We start from the raw sequence: 18,553 nt of genomic DNA, 5'->3' as shown, positions 1-18,553 counted from the left end.
AATTATACACGTTTCTTTAAAATGAGGAAGGACATTTACAAGAACACAATTAGAACTAAAGAAGTCCACTTACTGCAAAGAGATCGAAGTAGTCACAGTGTTGCTAAACTGCAGTGACTGGGGTTGTACCAGTTGGTTCAAGAACTGAGAAGTTGAAATAAAGTAGCAGTCCTTGAACCCGATGTTGTGGGAATTCAGGCTTCTATACCTCCTGCCTGATGGTGGCTGGCAGAAGATGGCATGGCCCAGATGGCAGAGATTTTTGATGACAGATATTACCTTCTTGACGCAATGCCTCACATACATACAAACGACGTTGGGGAGGGATGTAATTGGCTGAGTCCACTACTAGTTAGGACATGGGTCGCAGGGATTTGAATGACGTCAATTTTACAGAAAAGAGAATGAAGCAGCCATCCGGAGAGTTGACTCTAAGGGTAACAAAGACACAATGAGAGTTTTCCAACAGCAGATGAGCCAAAGCCAGAATGGAAACATAGGAAGTGAGTGGTCAAACAAACGTTTGGATGGAGAATACTAAAAGAGCTTCCGGTACACAAATCCCATCCCCAAAATGCTGCCTGCATCCTTTGATGGCAGGAAAGACAAAAGGTGACAGAAAAATCAAAATGAAAGGGGTAATAAAAATACAAAAAAGTTACGGGAGAACAGAAAGCACAAGGAATGGAGAGAGGTAGTTGAATAATCATGATCAACTAATTACACAACCAAAATATTTTCAGTTTCCCATTTTTCTCTTTTTACACTACTTTAATATATATATTTCTTATTGTAGCTTATTTTTTGTTATGCATTGCACTGTACTGCTGCTGCAAAACAACAGATTTCATGACACAGGTCGATGATAATGAACTTGATTCTGTGTCTCTGATTCTATCTGCAACAATATTCAAAATACTCAGATCAGGCAGCAGTAATTTATTTGAAGGTTCGGTATCTGAAATTTTAACCATGTTTCTCTTTCACATGAAAATCGGGTGGTGCCCCAAGTTTCAGGCCCACTGAACTCATATCTGCATACCTCGACTCTGTTTTATCCCTCGACTCTGTTTTATCCCTCGTAGTTTAGTTGCTTCCTACTTACATCTGTGACACTTCACACACTCTGGATCGTTTCAATGATTTCAGGTTCCTTGGCTCTCATCATCTTATTTTTACTATGGATGTCCAGTCCCAAAACAGCTCCATCCCCCACCAGGAAGGTCTCAAAGCTCTCCATTTTTCTCTGGACACCAGATCCAACCACTTCCCCTCCACCACCACTCTCCTCCGTCTAGCGGAACTTGTCCTCGCTCTCAATAATTTCTCCTTTGGCTCTTCCCACTTCCTTCAAATAAAAGGTGTAGCCATGGGTACCCATATGGGTCCCAGCTATGCCTGCCTGTTTGGTGGCTACGTCCAGCAGGCTATGTTCCAAGCTCACACTGGTGACTATCCCACACTTTTCCTACGCTACATCGGCGACTGTATTGGTGCTGTTTCCTGCACCTATGCTGAACTCGTCAACTTCATCTACTCTGCCTCCAACTTCCATTCTGTCCTCAAATTTAACTGCTCCATTTCCGTCACCTCCCTCCCCTTTCTCGATCTCACTGTCCCTATCTCCACAGGCAGCTTATCCACTGATGTCTAATATAAATCCATGAACATCTACCTGGACTATATCTCTTCCCACCCTGTTACTTGTAAAAACACCATCCCCTTCTCTCAATTCCTCTGTCTCCGCAGCATCTGCTCTCAGGATGAGGCTTTTCATTCTAGAACGAAAGGAGATGTCCTCCTTTTTCAAAGAAAGGGGCTTCCCTTCCTCCACCGTCAATGCTGCCCTCAACTGAATCTCTTCCATTTTACACACGTCGGCTCTTACCCCATCCTCCCACCACCCCACCAGGGATAGGGTTCCTCTTGTCGTCAACTGCCACCTCACCAATCTCCTCATCCAGCAGATAATTCTCCGAAACTTCCGCCATCTCCAGCAGGATCCCACCACTAAGCACATCTTTCCCTCCACTTTCTGCAGTGATCATTCCCTACACGACTTCCTTGTCCATTCATCCCTCCCCACTGATCTCCCTCCTGGCACTTATCCTTGCAAGCAGAACAAGAGCTACACCTGCCCCTGGACCTCCTCCCTCACTACCATCCAGGGCCCTAAAAGTCCTTCCAGGTGAGGCGACACTTCACCTGTGAGTCTGTAGGGGTCATTTACTGTGTTCATTGCTCCTGGTGTGGCCTCCTGTATATCGGTGAGACCTGACATAGATTGGGAGACCACTTCGCCGAGCATCTATGCTCCATCTGCCAGAACAAGTGAGATCTCCCAATGTCCACCCATTTTACTTCCACTTGCCATTCCCATTCCGATGTCTATCCATGGCCATCTCCACTGTCATGATGAGGCCATACTTAGGTTGGAGGAGCGACACCTTATATTCAGCTTGGGTAGCCTCCAACCTGTGTTACGTACCCCGTAACTGGGTTGCCAAACCAGCAGAAATGGACCACTCAGTTGGAGTCTGGATTACTGGAACTAAGAAAGTTTTATTAAAGAAATAAGCAACACAGTACTCTAATAGTAAGGATATAAATGCAACAGGTTAGCAATGAATAAACACACATGTACACAGAACTAGGATAATAGGGTCAATCAAGCTCTATCACAGTCTAGGGGTAAGATGATCAATCACAAGTGAGAGTTCAGTTCGCAGTAATTGCCGTCGTGCCGTGGGGGGGGAGGGAGGGGGGAGGGGGGAGGGGGGGAGAGAAAATGAATATGCAAATCGGATTCCAAACAGACCTTCGATATTCCTCGCAGTTAGCTTTCGGGTGAGCCCTTTGTAATGTCTTCTGAGGTCACCGACTGTGACCCCTCCGTTCCAGACACGATCGTTCTTCAGCGGTGAACCCGGCACCCAGGCAAGGGCAGACACACACCAGGTTCCCGCCGACCGTATCTTTCCACCCTGTGCGTCTATGGCTGGTCCCGCGACCAGACCTCCAAAACTCCCACTGACTTGTGGGAGCGCACCGCTTCCAGGGTCTCATGACCTCGTGGTGTCGTGTGTGGTGTCTTAGCGAACCTGCCCCTTTTTATCCCCCTGCTGGGGTATCGCCTGTCCATCACACTTCAAACAGTTCAGGGTTCAAAAGGAGCCAGTCTTGACAATACTCAGACCGGTGTCTCCTTCCGTTAAACTCTCTCGTCTCTTCATTAACATTTCCAAATGCTGCTCCATTGTCTTACTTATCTCTCTCTCCTGAAGACAGGTGGCAGATCAACTGTTGATCCCACTGGTGATAGCACAGGACAGTTTACATCTCAGTCTATGTGTACTTTTGTAACACTCTTTCGTCACACCTGATGGCATGAACTTAGATTTCTTGAACTTCCGGTAATGCTCCCACCACTCCCACCTTCACCATTTCCCATCCCCTTTTCATTCCCTCACCTTAACTCCTTGCCTGCCCATATCCTCCCTCTGGTGCTCCTCCCCCCTTTCCTTTCTTCCATGGCCTTCTGTCTCTTTCACCAATTTACTTCCCAGCTCTTTACTTCATCCCTCCCCCTTCAGGTTTCCCTGCTCACCTTGTGTTTCTCTCTCCCCTCTCCCCCACCTTTTAAATCTACCCCTCAGCTTTTTTTTTTCCTTCAGTCCTGCCGAAATGTTTTGGCCCAAAACGTTGACTGTACTCTTTTCCTAGACGCTGCCTGGCCTGCCGACTTCCTCCAGCATTTTGTGTGCGTCGCTTGGATTTCCAGCTTCTGCAGATTTTCTCTTGTTTGTTCGGGCATTACATGTCTCCCCTGCCCCCCACTTCTCCCCATGTAGACGGTACTAACCCACCACTATTAAATGCAAGTTAGGAGCCAACACATTGTGCTGATTGAGTCTTCATGCATTCACGTCTTAAGCAATGGCATGGCCCTGCAACATTACCCATTCTCAAAGCCATTGCCAAAGTAGGCAATGTGTTAATAACACTGGAAAAATTATCTGCAATGATAGATTTTAAAAGTTTCAAGTTAAAAACCTTTGAGACTTAATCTGATCTTCAGAAGCTCACCTCCTCCCTCACCTCCAATATCCTGTCAATTGGCTGGCCAACCTCATTCCTACTTCGACAGTTTGTCCTTTCGTGAAGAGAAGTAACCAGCCTGCCACCCCTACACTTGTTCATTTCTAATGGTGTTTCTGAGCCCAAAGCACAATACTGCAGATAGGGGAAACCTGAAATAAACAGAAAATACTCTGACTTTAGAGTTTGAAATCAATAATTCAGAATCAAAGCTGAGAGATAAAGTAGTGCTGAGATAATAAATTGAATCAGAATTTAAAAACCTGCAGGTACTGGAAAGTGAAAAAATAAAAGAAAAAGCTAGAAACATTCAGCAGCTCATATAAAATACTATCTCTTGAAAGAAACAGGATTAAACATTCTAGTTAAAGATCCTTTGCCAGATCCTTTGTCTGTGATAGAACAGAAGGCAGGAGAGCTGCGTGATCAACTGTTGGAGCTGGCTGAAAGACTCTAGTAAAAACATTGATGATAAAGTTCAAAAAGTTCAAAATAAAATTTATTATCAGAGTACATACATGTCAGCACATATGGCCCTGAGATAAACATGAAAGTAGGCTTGGAATAGGTGCAAATAGGGAAAAAAGTAAATAAAATCTTAAGTTACCAGGAAAAACATTAAAATTTCTCAATGTAGGATGTGCAAGATCCGAGTCATAGTCATACTTTATTGATCCCGGGGGAAATTGGTTTTCGTTACAGTTGCACCATAAATAATAAATAGTAATAGAAATAGTAATAGTAATATTACTATTAGTAAATAATAATAGTCATGGAAATAATAAATAGTAATAGAATAGTAATAGAAAAATAGTAATAAATAGTTAAATAGTAATATGTAAATTATGCCAGTAAATTATGAAATAAGTCCAGGACCAGCCTATTGGCTCAGGGTGTCTGACCCTCCAAGGGAGGAGTTGTAAAGTTTGATGGCCACAGGCAGGAATGACTTCCTATGACGCTCTGTGCTGCATCTCGGAGGAATGAGTCTCTGGCTGAATGTACTCCTGTGCCCACCCAGTACATTATGTAGTGGATGGGAGACATTGACCAAGATGGCATGCAACTTAGACAGCATCCTCTTTTCAGACACCACTGTGAGAGAGTCCAGTTCCATCCCCACAACATCACTGGCCTTACGAATGAGTTTGTTGATTCTGCTGGTGTCTGCTACCCTCAGCCTGCTGCTCCAGCACACAACAGCAAACATGATAGCACTGGCCACCACAGACTCGTAGAACATCCTCAGCATCGTCTGGCAGATGTTAAAGGACCTCAGTCTCCTCAGGAAATAGAGACGGCTCTGACCCTTCTTGTAGACAGCCTCAGTGTTCTTAGACCAGTCCAGTTTATTGTCAATTCGTATCCCCAGGTATTTGTAATCCTCCACCATGTCCACACTGACCCCCATATGGAAACAGGGGTCACCGGTACCTTAGCTCTCCTCAGGTCTACCACCAGCTCCTTAGACTTTTTCACATTAAGCTGCAGATAATTCTGCTCACACCATGTGACAATGTTTCCTACCGTAGCCCTGTATTCAACCTCATCTCCCTTGCTGATGCATCCAACTATGGCAGAGTCATCCGAAAACTTCTGAAGATGACAAGACTCTGTGAAGTAGTTGAAGTCCGAGGTGTAAATGGTGAAGAGAAAGGGAGAGAAGACAGTCCCCTGTGATGCCCCAGTGCTGCTGGAAGTGCCAATTTTCTGAAGTTATTGAATTTGATAATGGAGTCCAAAAGGCTGCAAAAAGCCTATTCAGGAGATAAAGGTATTGCATATTAATCTTTTGTTGGTTAGCCTTTTATTTGGTCACTGTGGGACAGTCAGTGGCAGAAGGACAGAGAATTAAAGATCATGCTTGCTAATAAATGGGCTGGTTCTGCAAAATAATTATCCAATCCCCTCCAATGATGAGACTTTTCACAGGAGGAGCCACTAATATGTACACTTCTTTTCCCTGAACTGTACCATCCCCTCTATTATAGTTGGTAGAGCCCTTGACTCCATCCAAACTAATTCCCATTACTCTACTCTCACCCAGCTTCTTCCAGAGTCACAGTGGTCCTCACCTTCCATCCCACCACATCAGAATTGTAAACGATGATCCATTCAATAAGGTTTCACAAACACAGTCTGTGAAACACAGTGTTCTGAAGGGGAATCCCTGGTCCGCTCTTCCATGTTCCCCAAAATACTCCCCATCCAATTACAGAAGATGCCACACATGCCCTTTAACTTCTACCCTTTCCACCAACCCAGGGAAACAAACATTCCTTTCCAGTTACTTGAACTTAGTTCAATCTAGTTTATTGACTTCTGTGTTATTAGTCCAAAACACGTTTAATTTTACGTGAACACGGTGTTGTTTCTCTCCAAATGCTGTCCGAGGTGCTGGATATTTGCAGTTTTTTTTTGTTTGGTTGCTATTGGTTATAATAGTGAAGGGTAGATGATGATAACGTATACGGGATAGGCACCGGCAGTTGAAACTGAGGAGGTACGATAGTGCAGTTTTTCGTGTGAAGGGCATTTTTGGTGGCTTTCCTGGGGGGGGGGGGGGGAATCAGATAAAATTATAAATTCACCGCCTACTACACCAATCACCCCCTTCCCTATCCAGCTTCCGTTTCCCTATTGTCTTCCCAACTTTGTTCAATCTTATCCCTTAACTGAAATGAACACGGGAGATGTGTAGTCTAATTCAGCTTTTTACAGCAAAATATTATCCGATGCCATTTCGTCAAATGACTAACTGGATCCTTTACTAGTCTCACAAAAGTTCCTAAAACAGTAGCCAACTGAGCTTTATAAAATTCAGACTTGCTGAGCATGCCTTTAGATTAGAAAACCAGTGGTTGCAAATCTCTATGCTAATCGCGTCCGATGTTTGATCCAGACGTCACCGAGAATCTTGCTCACCCCCTGTTCCTCACCCGACGCAGCAAATGCGGCCAATTTAACAGACAGCTCTTCATCTTTCTAGTACAACAGCTGCTTCTTTCCCGCTTTTATTTTCAAAATGTTTGCTTTTTTACATAAACATGTTAAGTAATTTGTACTAAAGTTCCAGAAATTGGTCTCAAATGCACGGAGCCTCAGATGACGCTACCATGAAGTTTTGCGTAAGTAAATTCCGAATTTTACAAACCGATGATGCACTTTAACAATACAGCCGTCGATAATCTGTTCGAAACAAAAACAACTTGTACCTTAACAGACCCCAGGGTCGAGGGCCGGTGGCCAAATCCGCCCTGTGCGGCAGGGTTGGGAACTTTGATCGTTCTTCGCACTTGATCCAATCCACTTCCCGCGGAATACCTTAAACCTCACCGTAGCACCAATAGGATGAGGCGGAGACGGAGCTCGTTCCCAATTGGAGGAAGCAGCAAACGGCTTGGAACACTGGGGCCAATAGAATGAGCCAGAGACGGGAAACTGGGCGGAGCTCTGAACCTAGCACCAATTGGGGGCAAGGAAGGACTAACAATCACCAATAGGAGGGAAGGTCGGGGCAATGGGCAGAGTCGCTGGCAGTGTTGGGTGTTTTCTGTCAGGATCTCCGTGTTTTCCATCACCGTTGGGGTTTGTATTGAAGAGCGACAAGGAGGGGAGGTTTGCGTCTGCTGTGAATGAGGATCATCAAAGTATTTTATCGTGGGTGGCAGCCAGTTACGGGGGAGAGGCGGTGCGTCTGAATCAGGGAACCGAGGCAGGCAGCCGGCCTGGCCCTGGCACTGGCACAGAACAATGATGGAGGTCGCACGCTGGCACCATTCAGCCTTTGCCCACGGCAGTTCCAGAGCGTAATTCATGCAGGTGAATTATTACCAGGGCCCATCCCCCGGGCTTCACGATTGCGCGAATTTTCTTTTGTGTCTCCTGGGAATGAGCGGACTGGCTGCTGGAAACATTCAGTCTTCAGGCTGATGGTCTTCCTACGCATATTTCAGGATCGCAAGGTGAAATGACAATTCACGTGACGTTTTGGAAACCCGGTACATGAAAACCTGCTTATTGGATGTCCAGACTTTGTGATTCTGGTCAGGCTACAGCAACACTTCGCCAGGATGGCTGCCTTTCTCTTGACTTGTAAAGCCTGCCCTATGATTTGTAGATCTGTGATTTTTCGAGCCCCGGTCTTAATGTCAAGTAACTCTGCATCGAAAGTGTCTTTTAAGTTAAAGAGTATACCTGGACTTACTCTTGCTTGTCTAGGCCTTGGAGTTTCACCAGTTGCAAACTCCCAGAAAGCAGTAGCAGTAGAAGCAAAGGTGATGCACTATCCTAAGCGAGGGTCTTCCCACTTATCTTTAAAAGACTTGTTCTGGAAGCTTCGCTTCACTGCCCATATTTGTGTCAGAGCTGTGATCCTGCTGCTGAGATTTGGACCTTTGTTTCTGCTCTATCCGATTTGCTTTGTGTCATCCAGTTTTGCTTCAGTCTGGTATGACGTGTTGTTGAGATGCACAGAGGCTGCTGGTCCTACTTTCATCAAACTTGGTCAGTGGTTTAGCACCAGGAGGGATCTCTTCTCGGTGGAATTCTGCGAAAAATTCTCCAGGCTTCATCCACGTGTCACACCACATCCCTGGAACTACACCAAGTATAGTTTGAAAAGAGCATTTGGGGAAGATTGGAGGAGCATTTTTCACATTACAAATAAGGAACCCATTGCATCAGGCTGCTTCACTCAGGTTTATAGAGCTTATACTGATCCAAAGAACATTAATAACTCTGAATTTCAAAAGCTTGTTGAAAGCTTTGAGAGAGAGGATCAGTTTGAAGCATGGGAAGTCTTTGGGCTTCGAGGAATATTTCGTTTCATGTTTGCTAAAAAGCAGGATGATTTTCCAGATACCAAAAATGAGCCCGAGGGAGTGATTGGAATTACAGAGCTGGAAGATAGAAGGGCAGTGCTTCATCCTGACTCAACGTCTGAGCAGCAGCATCTCATTCCAGTGGCTATCAAGGTATTACAATGTCTACAATATGCAATGTAAGTAGGTGCAAATAACCTCTGAGGTTTAGGATTTCTCATGTGTTTATTTTTTTTATTCCCAAGAGTTAGATAATGGAAACTCAGAGTGAGTATGTATGCTGTGTTTGAATAGATGATAATAGGCACGTTTCTGATGGCTTCTTGCCGCGTTTGTTTGCAGGAAACTGAATGGGTATAAAATTAATTTAAAAACTCACATGTGAGAGATTTGAAATATGAATAGAGACTGCTGGAATCACTCAGCAGGTCAGGCAGTATCTGTTGAAAGAGAAACAGGTGATGTATTAGATTCTTCATCAGATATTCCAATGAATCTTATCTTTATTTTCCTTTTCAACAGATGTTGTCTGACCTCCTGCTTTCTCTGTGGATAATACACTAATTCACTGGTTGATCTCAGATCAAGTGCCAATCCCAGCAGAGCAACCAATAGATAATACTACCCCACAGTAATAACCGATAGATAATACTCACGCACAATAGCAACCTTTGTCTGATACAGATTGAATTCTGTTATCAATGAGTTGTGAATCAAGAATTTAATTACAATCAGATCAATTTTACTTGATGTCAGGTACAGTTATCTGAAAGAAATTATTTTAGTCCTGATTATAAACAACTGGTTGTAAAGTGAGGCATGCGCTGATCCGCTAATCAACCCAGTGGTTGACATCAATTTTCTTCTGTCTGCAGGTGATGCATCCAGGGATAGCACATCAAATCAGTCTGGATCTGAAACTTATGAAAGCCGCAAGCTGCATTCTCAATCTCCTGCCAGGCTTGAAGTGGTTGAGGCTGGTGGAAGTGGTGGAAGAATTTGAGGAGATCATGTTGAAACAAGTGAGGATGCAAGTGAACATAGTCTAACCATGAATTTTTTAAAGGTTGCCATTTTTCATCATGCGGTGAGAGGGCGGAGAGCCAAATACAGGTGACCCCTGCATTATGAGCGTGTGTGTTCCTAGAATATGATCAATATAGCTACTTTGCATAATACAAAGCTCTGACATCTATGTATGAAATAAGAAGAGAAAATTGAAAAATGTATTTATTTGCTTTTTTCACATAAATCTAGTCAAAGTGAACTTTATTTTTTCAAAGTTCTTTGTATATTCTGTAAGGACAAGATTCCATAAACCCATTATCTGTAATGGGGGTACATTTTTTCTACCATTACATTTCAAGTGCCTTTTGGGATGGAGTGAACAAATGTTACATCACATTTTTAGAAGTACATTGAACTAAAAATATTGTATATCAACGTGGTTAGGAAAAAATTAACCATATTGATAGCAATACCAACCTAGACTTCTAGATCATTGCCCAGTAATGAATGTGCCAAATCATCAAACAACAAATATAGCAGAAGTCTCAATTAAAACCAAATTTGTTCAACAAGTTAGCAAGATCAAATTGGCAAAATCAATAACTATCTATTTCAAAAAGACCAGTCACATCACTACAAACATTTCATGAACTTGGTTCAAACTGCCACCTTGATTTTTCCCCCTGTTGGAATAAAGTGATGAGTAGCCTCAAAAACCTATTAACAAACAAGCTAATTGAGAATAAAACAGTTATTTTCCTCATACAAGAAACTGTATCATTGTTTTCTTTGTGGTTACATTCCATATTTTTTAGTAACTAGTGGAAAATTCAATTGTCCAGTTAGTATTTTTTTAACCAAATGACTTGTTTCATTTGAATGAGGATGATGAAAAATGGAGATAATTTGAAGACTGTGGAAGGTTTACCAGCACAAATAAAATTGCTGGTCTAGCCTTTTCTTCAGGTAAATTCCTCTATATTATTTCCCTTTAGTCAATTTAAAATCTTTGTCTGATCTTCTTTATCAGGTTATTTTTCATAACCTATTGATATTCCTGACAGTAAAGAGTATCTGCATAGTTACAAAGGATATTTTCTTTATACTAAAACCATGTCTTGACATTGTTCTGCAGATTGATCTGCGACATGAAGCAAAGGTCATGGAGAGGTTCCGAGAGAATTTTCTGGGTATGGAATCTGTCAGGTTTCCCATACCTCTCAGGCCATTTGTCACCAGGACGGTTCTGGTCGAAACCTTTGAGGTAAATTCATAACATAATTTATTGCTGTAATGTTTAATGCTGGATGGAGTCTGAGCAAGTAGTGTCTGGCAATGTGTCAGGAGGTGGAGATGAACAAAAGAAGGAAAAACATGAGTCAGTGTGGGTTACTTACATTGCGCAAAGCCAGTGAATTGGGAATAGGCCTTTCCTAGTTAGATAGTGTTCCAGGTACATGAGAAATTCCAGCTATGAAATAGGGATCCTACAGGGACTGGAATATGTTCCACATGTTTCATAAAAAGTCTGTCATTACTTAGGCATCATGTGGGTTCCCGTAGCAAAACTGTTATTTAGAAGTGGCAACAACCAGAAAAAAAAATTGCTGTACATGAGAACCAGCTCAGCCAACTAGAGAAAGGTGGTGCTAGATACATTTTGACTCGATTCATAAAAGATGTGGAAGGATTGATGGAGCTGGAAATGTAAGTAGAATGGATATCTGGCATAAAAAGGAAGATTACTAGTGCCAGGAAAATGGAAAACATTGAAATGGTGGCATACATGAAACATGTAACAGGAGGGAATCATTCAGCAAGTGTAGAATTAATAGATAAAATCTGTTCTATGAACATAAAAAGAGGTGAATTTGTGGGTGTACCAAGGGCACAAGATGGTAGAATAAGTTTCTGCAGGGTTAGGGGACCTTGTTATGGAGAGAAAAAAATGAGATTAGTGGAAATAATAGCTTGATGTTCATCATTGGCTTCTTGTTTCAGGGGACTTAGGAGAAAGTTGCTGTTCAACCTCTGCAAAGTAGAAGTTGGCTTGCCAAGAAACACTGTCACTGTCAGCTAATTTAATGGTAATATTAGTGAAGAGTGTACTACCAGTTCAGAAGTGTTTGGGTCAGGATAAGTGAAGTGAGTAGAAAAATGAAATGTTCATTGAAGTGATAGAAAGATCTAGATAGGGTAGGTGGCCAAAGGATAGAAATGAAAATTCTGAAGGTATGAATAGTAAAATTATAGCAAAAGGTGAAATTGGAAGGTCAGGACAAAGTGAAGGGGAAGTGCTTTGAGATCCAGGAAGCAGAAAGCTTGGATGCAGCATGCAACAGCCTGCTCACAGTATACTTTTTCCAGCAGAAAGAATGGTTGCCAGAGTCTCATCCTAATTTCCATACTTACACTTGGAATAATTAAACTTTATGTAATAGTAGCTTTGGTTCATTACCCAACTGTAAAGCAAAATTGAATGATTGTAAAAATAATATTCCAGAGAACGGGCATGAGCATTGTAAGAAAATAATTTTGAATACCAATGGGTGGTGTTGTGGAAGGTGACACTAATTCTTCTGTGCTCTTTGCATTCAGGAGAGTAAACCCATTTCGATGTATTTGACAAAGGATGTACCTAACTTATTGAAGCAGAAGTTGGCAAGAATAGGATTGGAGATGTTGCTGAAGATGGTAAATTCTATATAATTCTAACAAATCAAAATGATACTGGTGTCCTTGGTAGTGAAATGTGGGGGAAAAAAAGCGAGAAACAGTGACAGAGGTGGTACATGAAAGATGAAGATGATAGTCAATCCACACAAAATGCTGGAGGAACTCTGCAAGTCAGATAGCATATACAGAGATAAATAAATGCTGACATTTCAGGGTGTTGGCGTGAAACATCAACTGTTTATTCCCTTCCTGAGATGCTGCCTAACTTGCTGCATTTTGTATGTGGTGCTCAAGATCTGCAGAATCTATTGTGTTTATGAAGATAATGGTCTGCCATTTGTAAATTAATCCATATGCATGGGAGAGTCAGAAAAATGCTGGTTCATGAACCAAAAGATAATGACAATGCACTTTATTTTGCATTACATATAGTACAAGAAAGCAGATGTTGTAGAAACTTTCTTGGATTTATTAAAAGTAACCAGTAATACATTTTCTGAACACAAAATTTGAATGTAATGTAAAATGCTTATTCATTCTAAGGACAGGTCCATGTTGTCCAGGAAGCCTAACCGATAAGTACTGCTGGACTATTTAATAATATGTTGGGGTTTCACTCCATCAAATTTATGCCAGCTCTCAAGTACTCCGATCACTACCTCTTATTTCCCTGTAACTCATTCACTTTCCCGATTCTCCTGTTTTCCCCCACCTACATTAGGGGAATGTACAGTGATTAAATAACCTACCAGCACCTTGCTCCCAGGGAAACCTGCAGAGTCACAGGGCGAAAGTGATTGTGTGGGTTTCCACACAGGCAGCCCAAGCTCAGGACTGAGCCTGGATCACTGGAGCTGTGAATCAGCACCAACATTTGGTTATGCTGCTGCCAGATATTCATGTTCTCCACCTATTTCACCTTGACTAATTTCCCCTCTTATCCTAGCCCATAGAATGATAAGGTCAGATGAAATATTTCTGCCTGGATCCTGATCTTGTCTGAAGTTCAACTCGGAAGTTTTTTTGGTGTAATTAGGAGGGATGAAAGATTTCAGACCTTTAGTGAAATTTCATCCTTGCAAATGACTTTCTGACTGCTTAGTCTGACATTTTAGCCTTGGTACACAACACATGAGCTACATGTGCCCCACCGATAGGGCTGACCAGCTCTCACGCACTTTGTATCCCTGCAGCCCCACAGCATCAGCTCCCATCAGGCTGCTGGCTTGTCACTGGTTCCTGGGAACCACCAGAACAGCTCCAACTTTTTAAACAGAAAAGTCCGTACATTATCTAGCAGAATTCTATAGGAGTGGGAAGAATGCTGTTGTGGATATGGACTGGAGGCCAGGCTTGACAGTAATATTGCTAACATAAGCACCCCTAGTCTAAATGTTTGTTTTTTTTTGTTTTCTTTTGGAAAATAGAGAATTAACACAAGTAAAGGGAAAGATTTGGGAAAGGGATAAAAAAATGAAAAAATTAAGTAAATAAGTACATAGGGATTGGATAATTATGTCTGCGGGCAGGAGCAAGCATGAACAAATTAGGATATAAACACCTACAATGGTTGATACATAGGCTTATATACAACATTTTGGACCAGTGGAAATGGTCCAGAAGGGTTATATGGAAACAATTATTACCATTGTTCTTAACAACTAATTCCAATACTTAGCCTAATAGGTTAGATTTACCACAGTACATAATTATCTATTTAAATGTTTATTTTCCTTTTATATCATCTCAATGTGTACTTAAGAATGTATAAATAATTGTAGTTTTATACATATAAAAAAATGGAAAAGGTTATATGTGTGAAAAAAGTACATGATATTTGTGAATTCCTTATCCAAATAAAAATAAAATTTAAAAAAAAACTGAGCTGAATTGCAAGTGGACAGGGAGGGAGGCAGCACGTGAGGGATAATAGGAACAAAAAGTGATGGAGGGGAAGGAGGCAAAAGGGATATGGAAAGGGGACAGAGAACAGTTTTCAAAGGATTTAGAGTGGTGGGAAAATGGGAGGATATATAGAAATGAGAAATGGTTGGGGAGTGAGGAGAAGAAGCGGAAAAAATATAGGAGACAAATAAGTGAAATAATGAGAATGGGTGAGTTAAGAGCAGGAAATTACCTGAGCTTGGTGTGGAGGGGAGGGAAGAAGAAAGGACCAGCTAGGGACACAGAAGGGCTATAAGATAGGGGAGAGAACAGAGCAATGTGAATACGATATGGAATAAATGGTAAAGTCAATATTGAAGTGAAAACTTAGAGGTGCAGTAGGGGAAGATAACGTGACAACCAAAGCAATTAATGTAAATAACTGAACCTGACAGGTAAGATCAGAAACAATGTGGAAGACATGGTTCAGGGATGTGAGGGGTTTATAATGCGAGTCAGCCCTCTGATAGGAATAATTTTGTACATACAGTTTGCAACTCAAATTGCAACTAGATTCACCAAGTTTATGCTTTATGAGAAAGTAATGCTTTTGTTCTAGTTTTCCTGATAATGTAACATGACTGACTGACAATCTTTTTTTCTACAGGTATTTGTGGACAACTTTGTTCACGGAGAACTTCATCCTAAAAATATTCTCATCCAGGGAGCAGATCAGTTTAGTCTGCAAAATGATGACAAGACCACCATTGTAGACTTGTGTGATACTCTTATTGTTAATGTTCGTCCTTCCCAGTGTCCAATAAAGCTTATTCTGATGGATACTGGTATTGTAAATGAGCTTCAGCCATCTGACTTCCACAATTTCAAAGCCGTATTCACGGCCTTAATTCAAGGACAGGTATGTACATGAAAATATTTTTCCTCAAATGAAAAGAACACGCAAGAGATCTGACAATGTACATCGCTTGGCTCAAGAGAATTGTATATTCATTTTAGAACTTGTTTTTTAAATGCAAATCTCAATTATCACTTAATTTAGACAATAGGTGCAGGAGTAGGCCATTCGGCCTTTTGAGCCAGCACCACCATTCACTGTGATCATGGCTGATCATCCACAATCAGTATCCAGTTCCTGCCTTATCCCCATAACCTTTGATTCCGCTATCTTTGAGAGCTCTATCCATCTCTTTCTTGAAAGCATCCAGAGACTTGGCCTCCACTGCCTTCTGGGGCAGAGCATTCCACATATCCACCACTCTCTGGGTGAAATTTACTTTCAAGTAGATAAAATTCATTCACTTTCATCAGGCTGAAATTGCTCACATTTTTACTGCCCCTATAAGAATTAATAGAAAATAGCAATACTTGCTCTTTGTTTGTTGAGACTTGAATATATCACATTGATTTTTCTTTTCACTCAAAGCTTCTTGTTTCTAATGTGTATTGAATTAGTCAGGATTTCCAGTTGTATGGGTTCAGTCTCATTCAACAACTTAATGATATGACTCACTTGTTACATTTCACTACTAAATATTTAATCACTTTGAGTTTATAAATCTAAAATGAGAAAAATCAGATGTTAGGAATCTGAAATAAAAAATGCAAAATGCTGGAAAAACTCAGGCCTGACAAGCATCTGTGGAAAGAGAAACAGGATTAACACTTCAAGTCAAAAATTGCTGAAAGATCTGTTATAGTGGGTGTAGTTTATGATATTATGTGTGCTTTAATCTTTAAAAGCTCTTCATTAAAAGTAGGAAACTAATTTCAATCTTTCAGCCGTATTTTGTTCTCCACATATTCAATGTTTTATAGAAGGAGTACTTTGGGGAAAGGTGTCAAAGCAGCATTCACACTTTCTCAATTTATAATGCGAAGAAGCCACTAAATGCATGCTATGTCTACTCAAATTTTTGGTTTTAGGTGTATTTCAAGCTGCACGCCTCATTTGGTTTTCTCTTTTCAGGGTAAGCAGATTGCAGACTTGCTATTGACCCAGGCAAGAACTAGTGAATGCCAAGACCTGCAGCCGTTTAAATCTGAAATAGAAAAACTTGTTCACAATTCTGGGATGAACAATGGATCCTTGGGAAAGGTATCAGCAGACTAAAGAGTAGATAGGAAAATTTTTTTTAATTGAGTTAACTTTATAATCCTCTTATTAATGCACCCTTTTTGAGTAAGCTATTCCAATTGTAAAATGTATAGTTTTTTCAGATGTTAAATAGTTTTTTTAGTTTGTCACATGTTGTAATTAAACTGATTTATAACCGATTTTGCAAAGCAAAGTGACTCAGTTGGGTATGTGGATTGGGTTGGGCATCACAAATTCTAATATTTGATTTAGCATACCAGATAAAAGCTGCCACAATGTTTAGAGAGGGAGAGACCCACCCATCTTCTTGCACTTACATTTTAACTTTTAATGTTTAATTTGGTTTTTTTTCCCTCTTCTCAGCTCCATGTTGCAGGCTTTCTTTCTAAAGTCTTGGAAACACTCATCATGCACAAGGTAAAGAATAAGTCCAAACTAAGGCACTCTGCTTTTTAAAAAATTATTGATCATAATCTGACTTCTCTTTTTTTCCACCAACGCTAGGTTAAGGTGGAAAGTAGCTTTGCCTCCATGATCTTTGCCATTATAGCCTTGGATGGTCTTGGTCGTTCTCTGGACCCTGAGCTAGACTTACTGGAAGTGGTCAGACCCATGCTACTGAAAGACACTGCAGGTTTGTAAGGCACTATGGACCGCAGTGCTGTACTTTCACCCAGCTTACTTGGGGAAAGGGAGAACACATCGCCAGAAATCTATAACTCATTATCTATTTAATCATCTCGTACTAGGCACTTTTTTAAACTACAGGCAACATGTAAAAGCTCATTAGCAGAATAATGCATGATGTACCCCAGTGTTTTACTTTCCTGTGATAATCTGAGTAAATGGAAACCACAGAAGATTGTACATTTGTGCAGAGTTTTTGTATTGGATCTACAATCATTATATTCAAGGATGTTGGTAACAATTGTTAGCGAAAATGAACAGGGTTAAAAGTTGTCAGTTCAAAACCCTTCACCAACTAATAAAATGTAACATCCTAATGATTTCTCTTTACGTTGTTTCCAATTTCATCCATGTTTACGCTGGCTCTTTGGCCTATCCAGTTAGCCTCACTTCCTTGCCTTGTCATTATAGCCCTGCAAATATTCTGGTATTCCAATGCCATCAATGTTTCTTTACCCAATTATCTTAAATCTGTTCCCACTAATTAATCATCCTTCTGTCACAAGAAGGATTTTCTCTTCAAATTTAGTGATTTTTGAATCTCTGCAATGCTATCTATTCTATCAAGACTCAAAATACCTAGATACAGACCAAAAGTTTCCACTACTCTAGGTTGGGACTGGAGCTTCTTCCAGTGACCCCAGCTAAACTTAAACTTTCAATAATGTGATGAGTATTGAGTAGGAGGACACTGTCCAGATGTATGGGTAAAGTACATTTGGGTATCCAATTCCATCGTGGAATTCAAACCTGCGTTATTATCCGTGCCAAACTCTAAATGAAGCCATTCCTAATTTTCCATTGTTAGTAGTGAAGCAGGGCATTTCAACAATAAGCTTAGATTTATTGGATAATTTCCTCGCTGGCAGTAGAAAGATGACAAATACATACTGCATATAGCTAGTAAATGATTCTCAACAGACACTGAGCAGCCAGGTGATCGTCAGTCGCCAATATTCCTTTGCTTATTTGTAATGTAGACTCAGTCACTGTAGCAATAGTAGATGGTGTGAAGGTATCAGAAACATACAACACATTCATTAAGATAGGGATGCAATCTTCATCTTCAAACTGCTTAGTTCATAAGAACACACATCAAAGTTGCTGGTGAATGCAGCAGGCCAGGCAGCATCTCTAGGAAGAGGTACAGTCAACGTTTCAGGCCGAGACCCTTGGTCAGGACTAACTGAAGGAAGAGTTAGTAAGAGATTTGAAAGTGGGAGGGGGAGGGGGAGATCCAAAATGATAGGAGAAGACAGGA

General features: G+C 41.1%; 1 protein-coding gene across 1 annotated transcript; it reads left to right on the top strand.

Moving 5' to 3' along the window:
- Positions 1-7,627: 7,627 nt before the first annotated feature.
- adck2 (aarF domain containing kinase 2) lies at positions 7,628-18,430 on the top strand. The gene is made up of 8 exons (XM_072267725.1): positions 7,628-9,074; positions 9,797-9,943; positions 11,065-11,193; positions 12,528-12,623; positions 15,157-15,408; positions 16,477-16,605; positions 16,969-17,022; positions 17,110-18,430. Exons 1-8 carry the CDS (start codon positions 8,172-8,174, stop codon positions 17,245-17,247), a joined length of 1,848 nt encoding a protein of 615 aa, XP_072123826.1. The 5' UTR covers positions 7,628-8,171; the 3' UTR covers positions 17,248-18,430.
- The last annotated feature ends 123 nt before the right edge of the window (positions 18,431-18,553 follow it).

Source organism: Mobula birostris, chromosome 9, assembly GCF_030028105.1.
Source record: "Mobula birostris isolate sMobBir1 chromosome 9, sMobBir1.hap1, whole genome shotgun sequence".
Classification (NCBI taxonomy): Eukaryota; Metazoa; Chordata; class Chondrichthyes; order Myliobatiformes; family Myliobatidae; genus Mobula; species Mobula birostris.
This window is presented reverse-complemented; position numbering and strand designations above follow the sequence as displayed.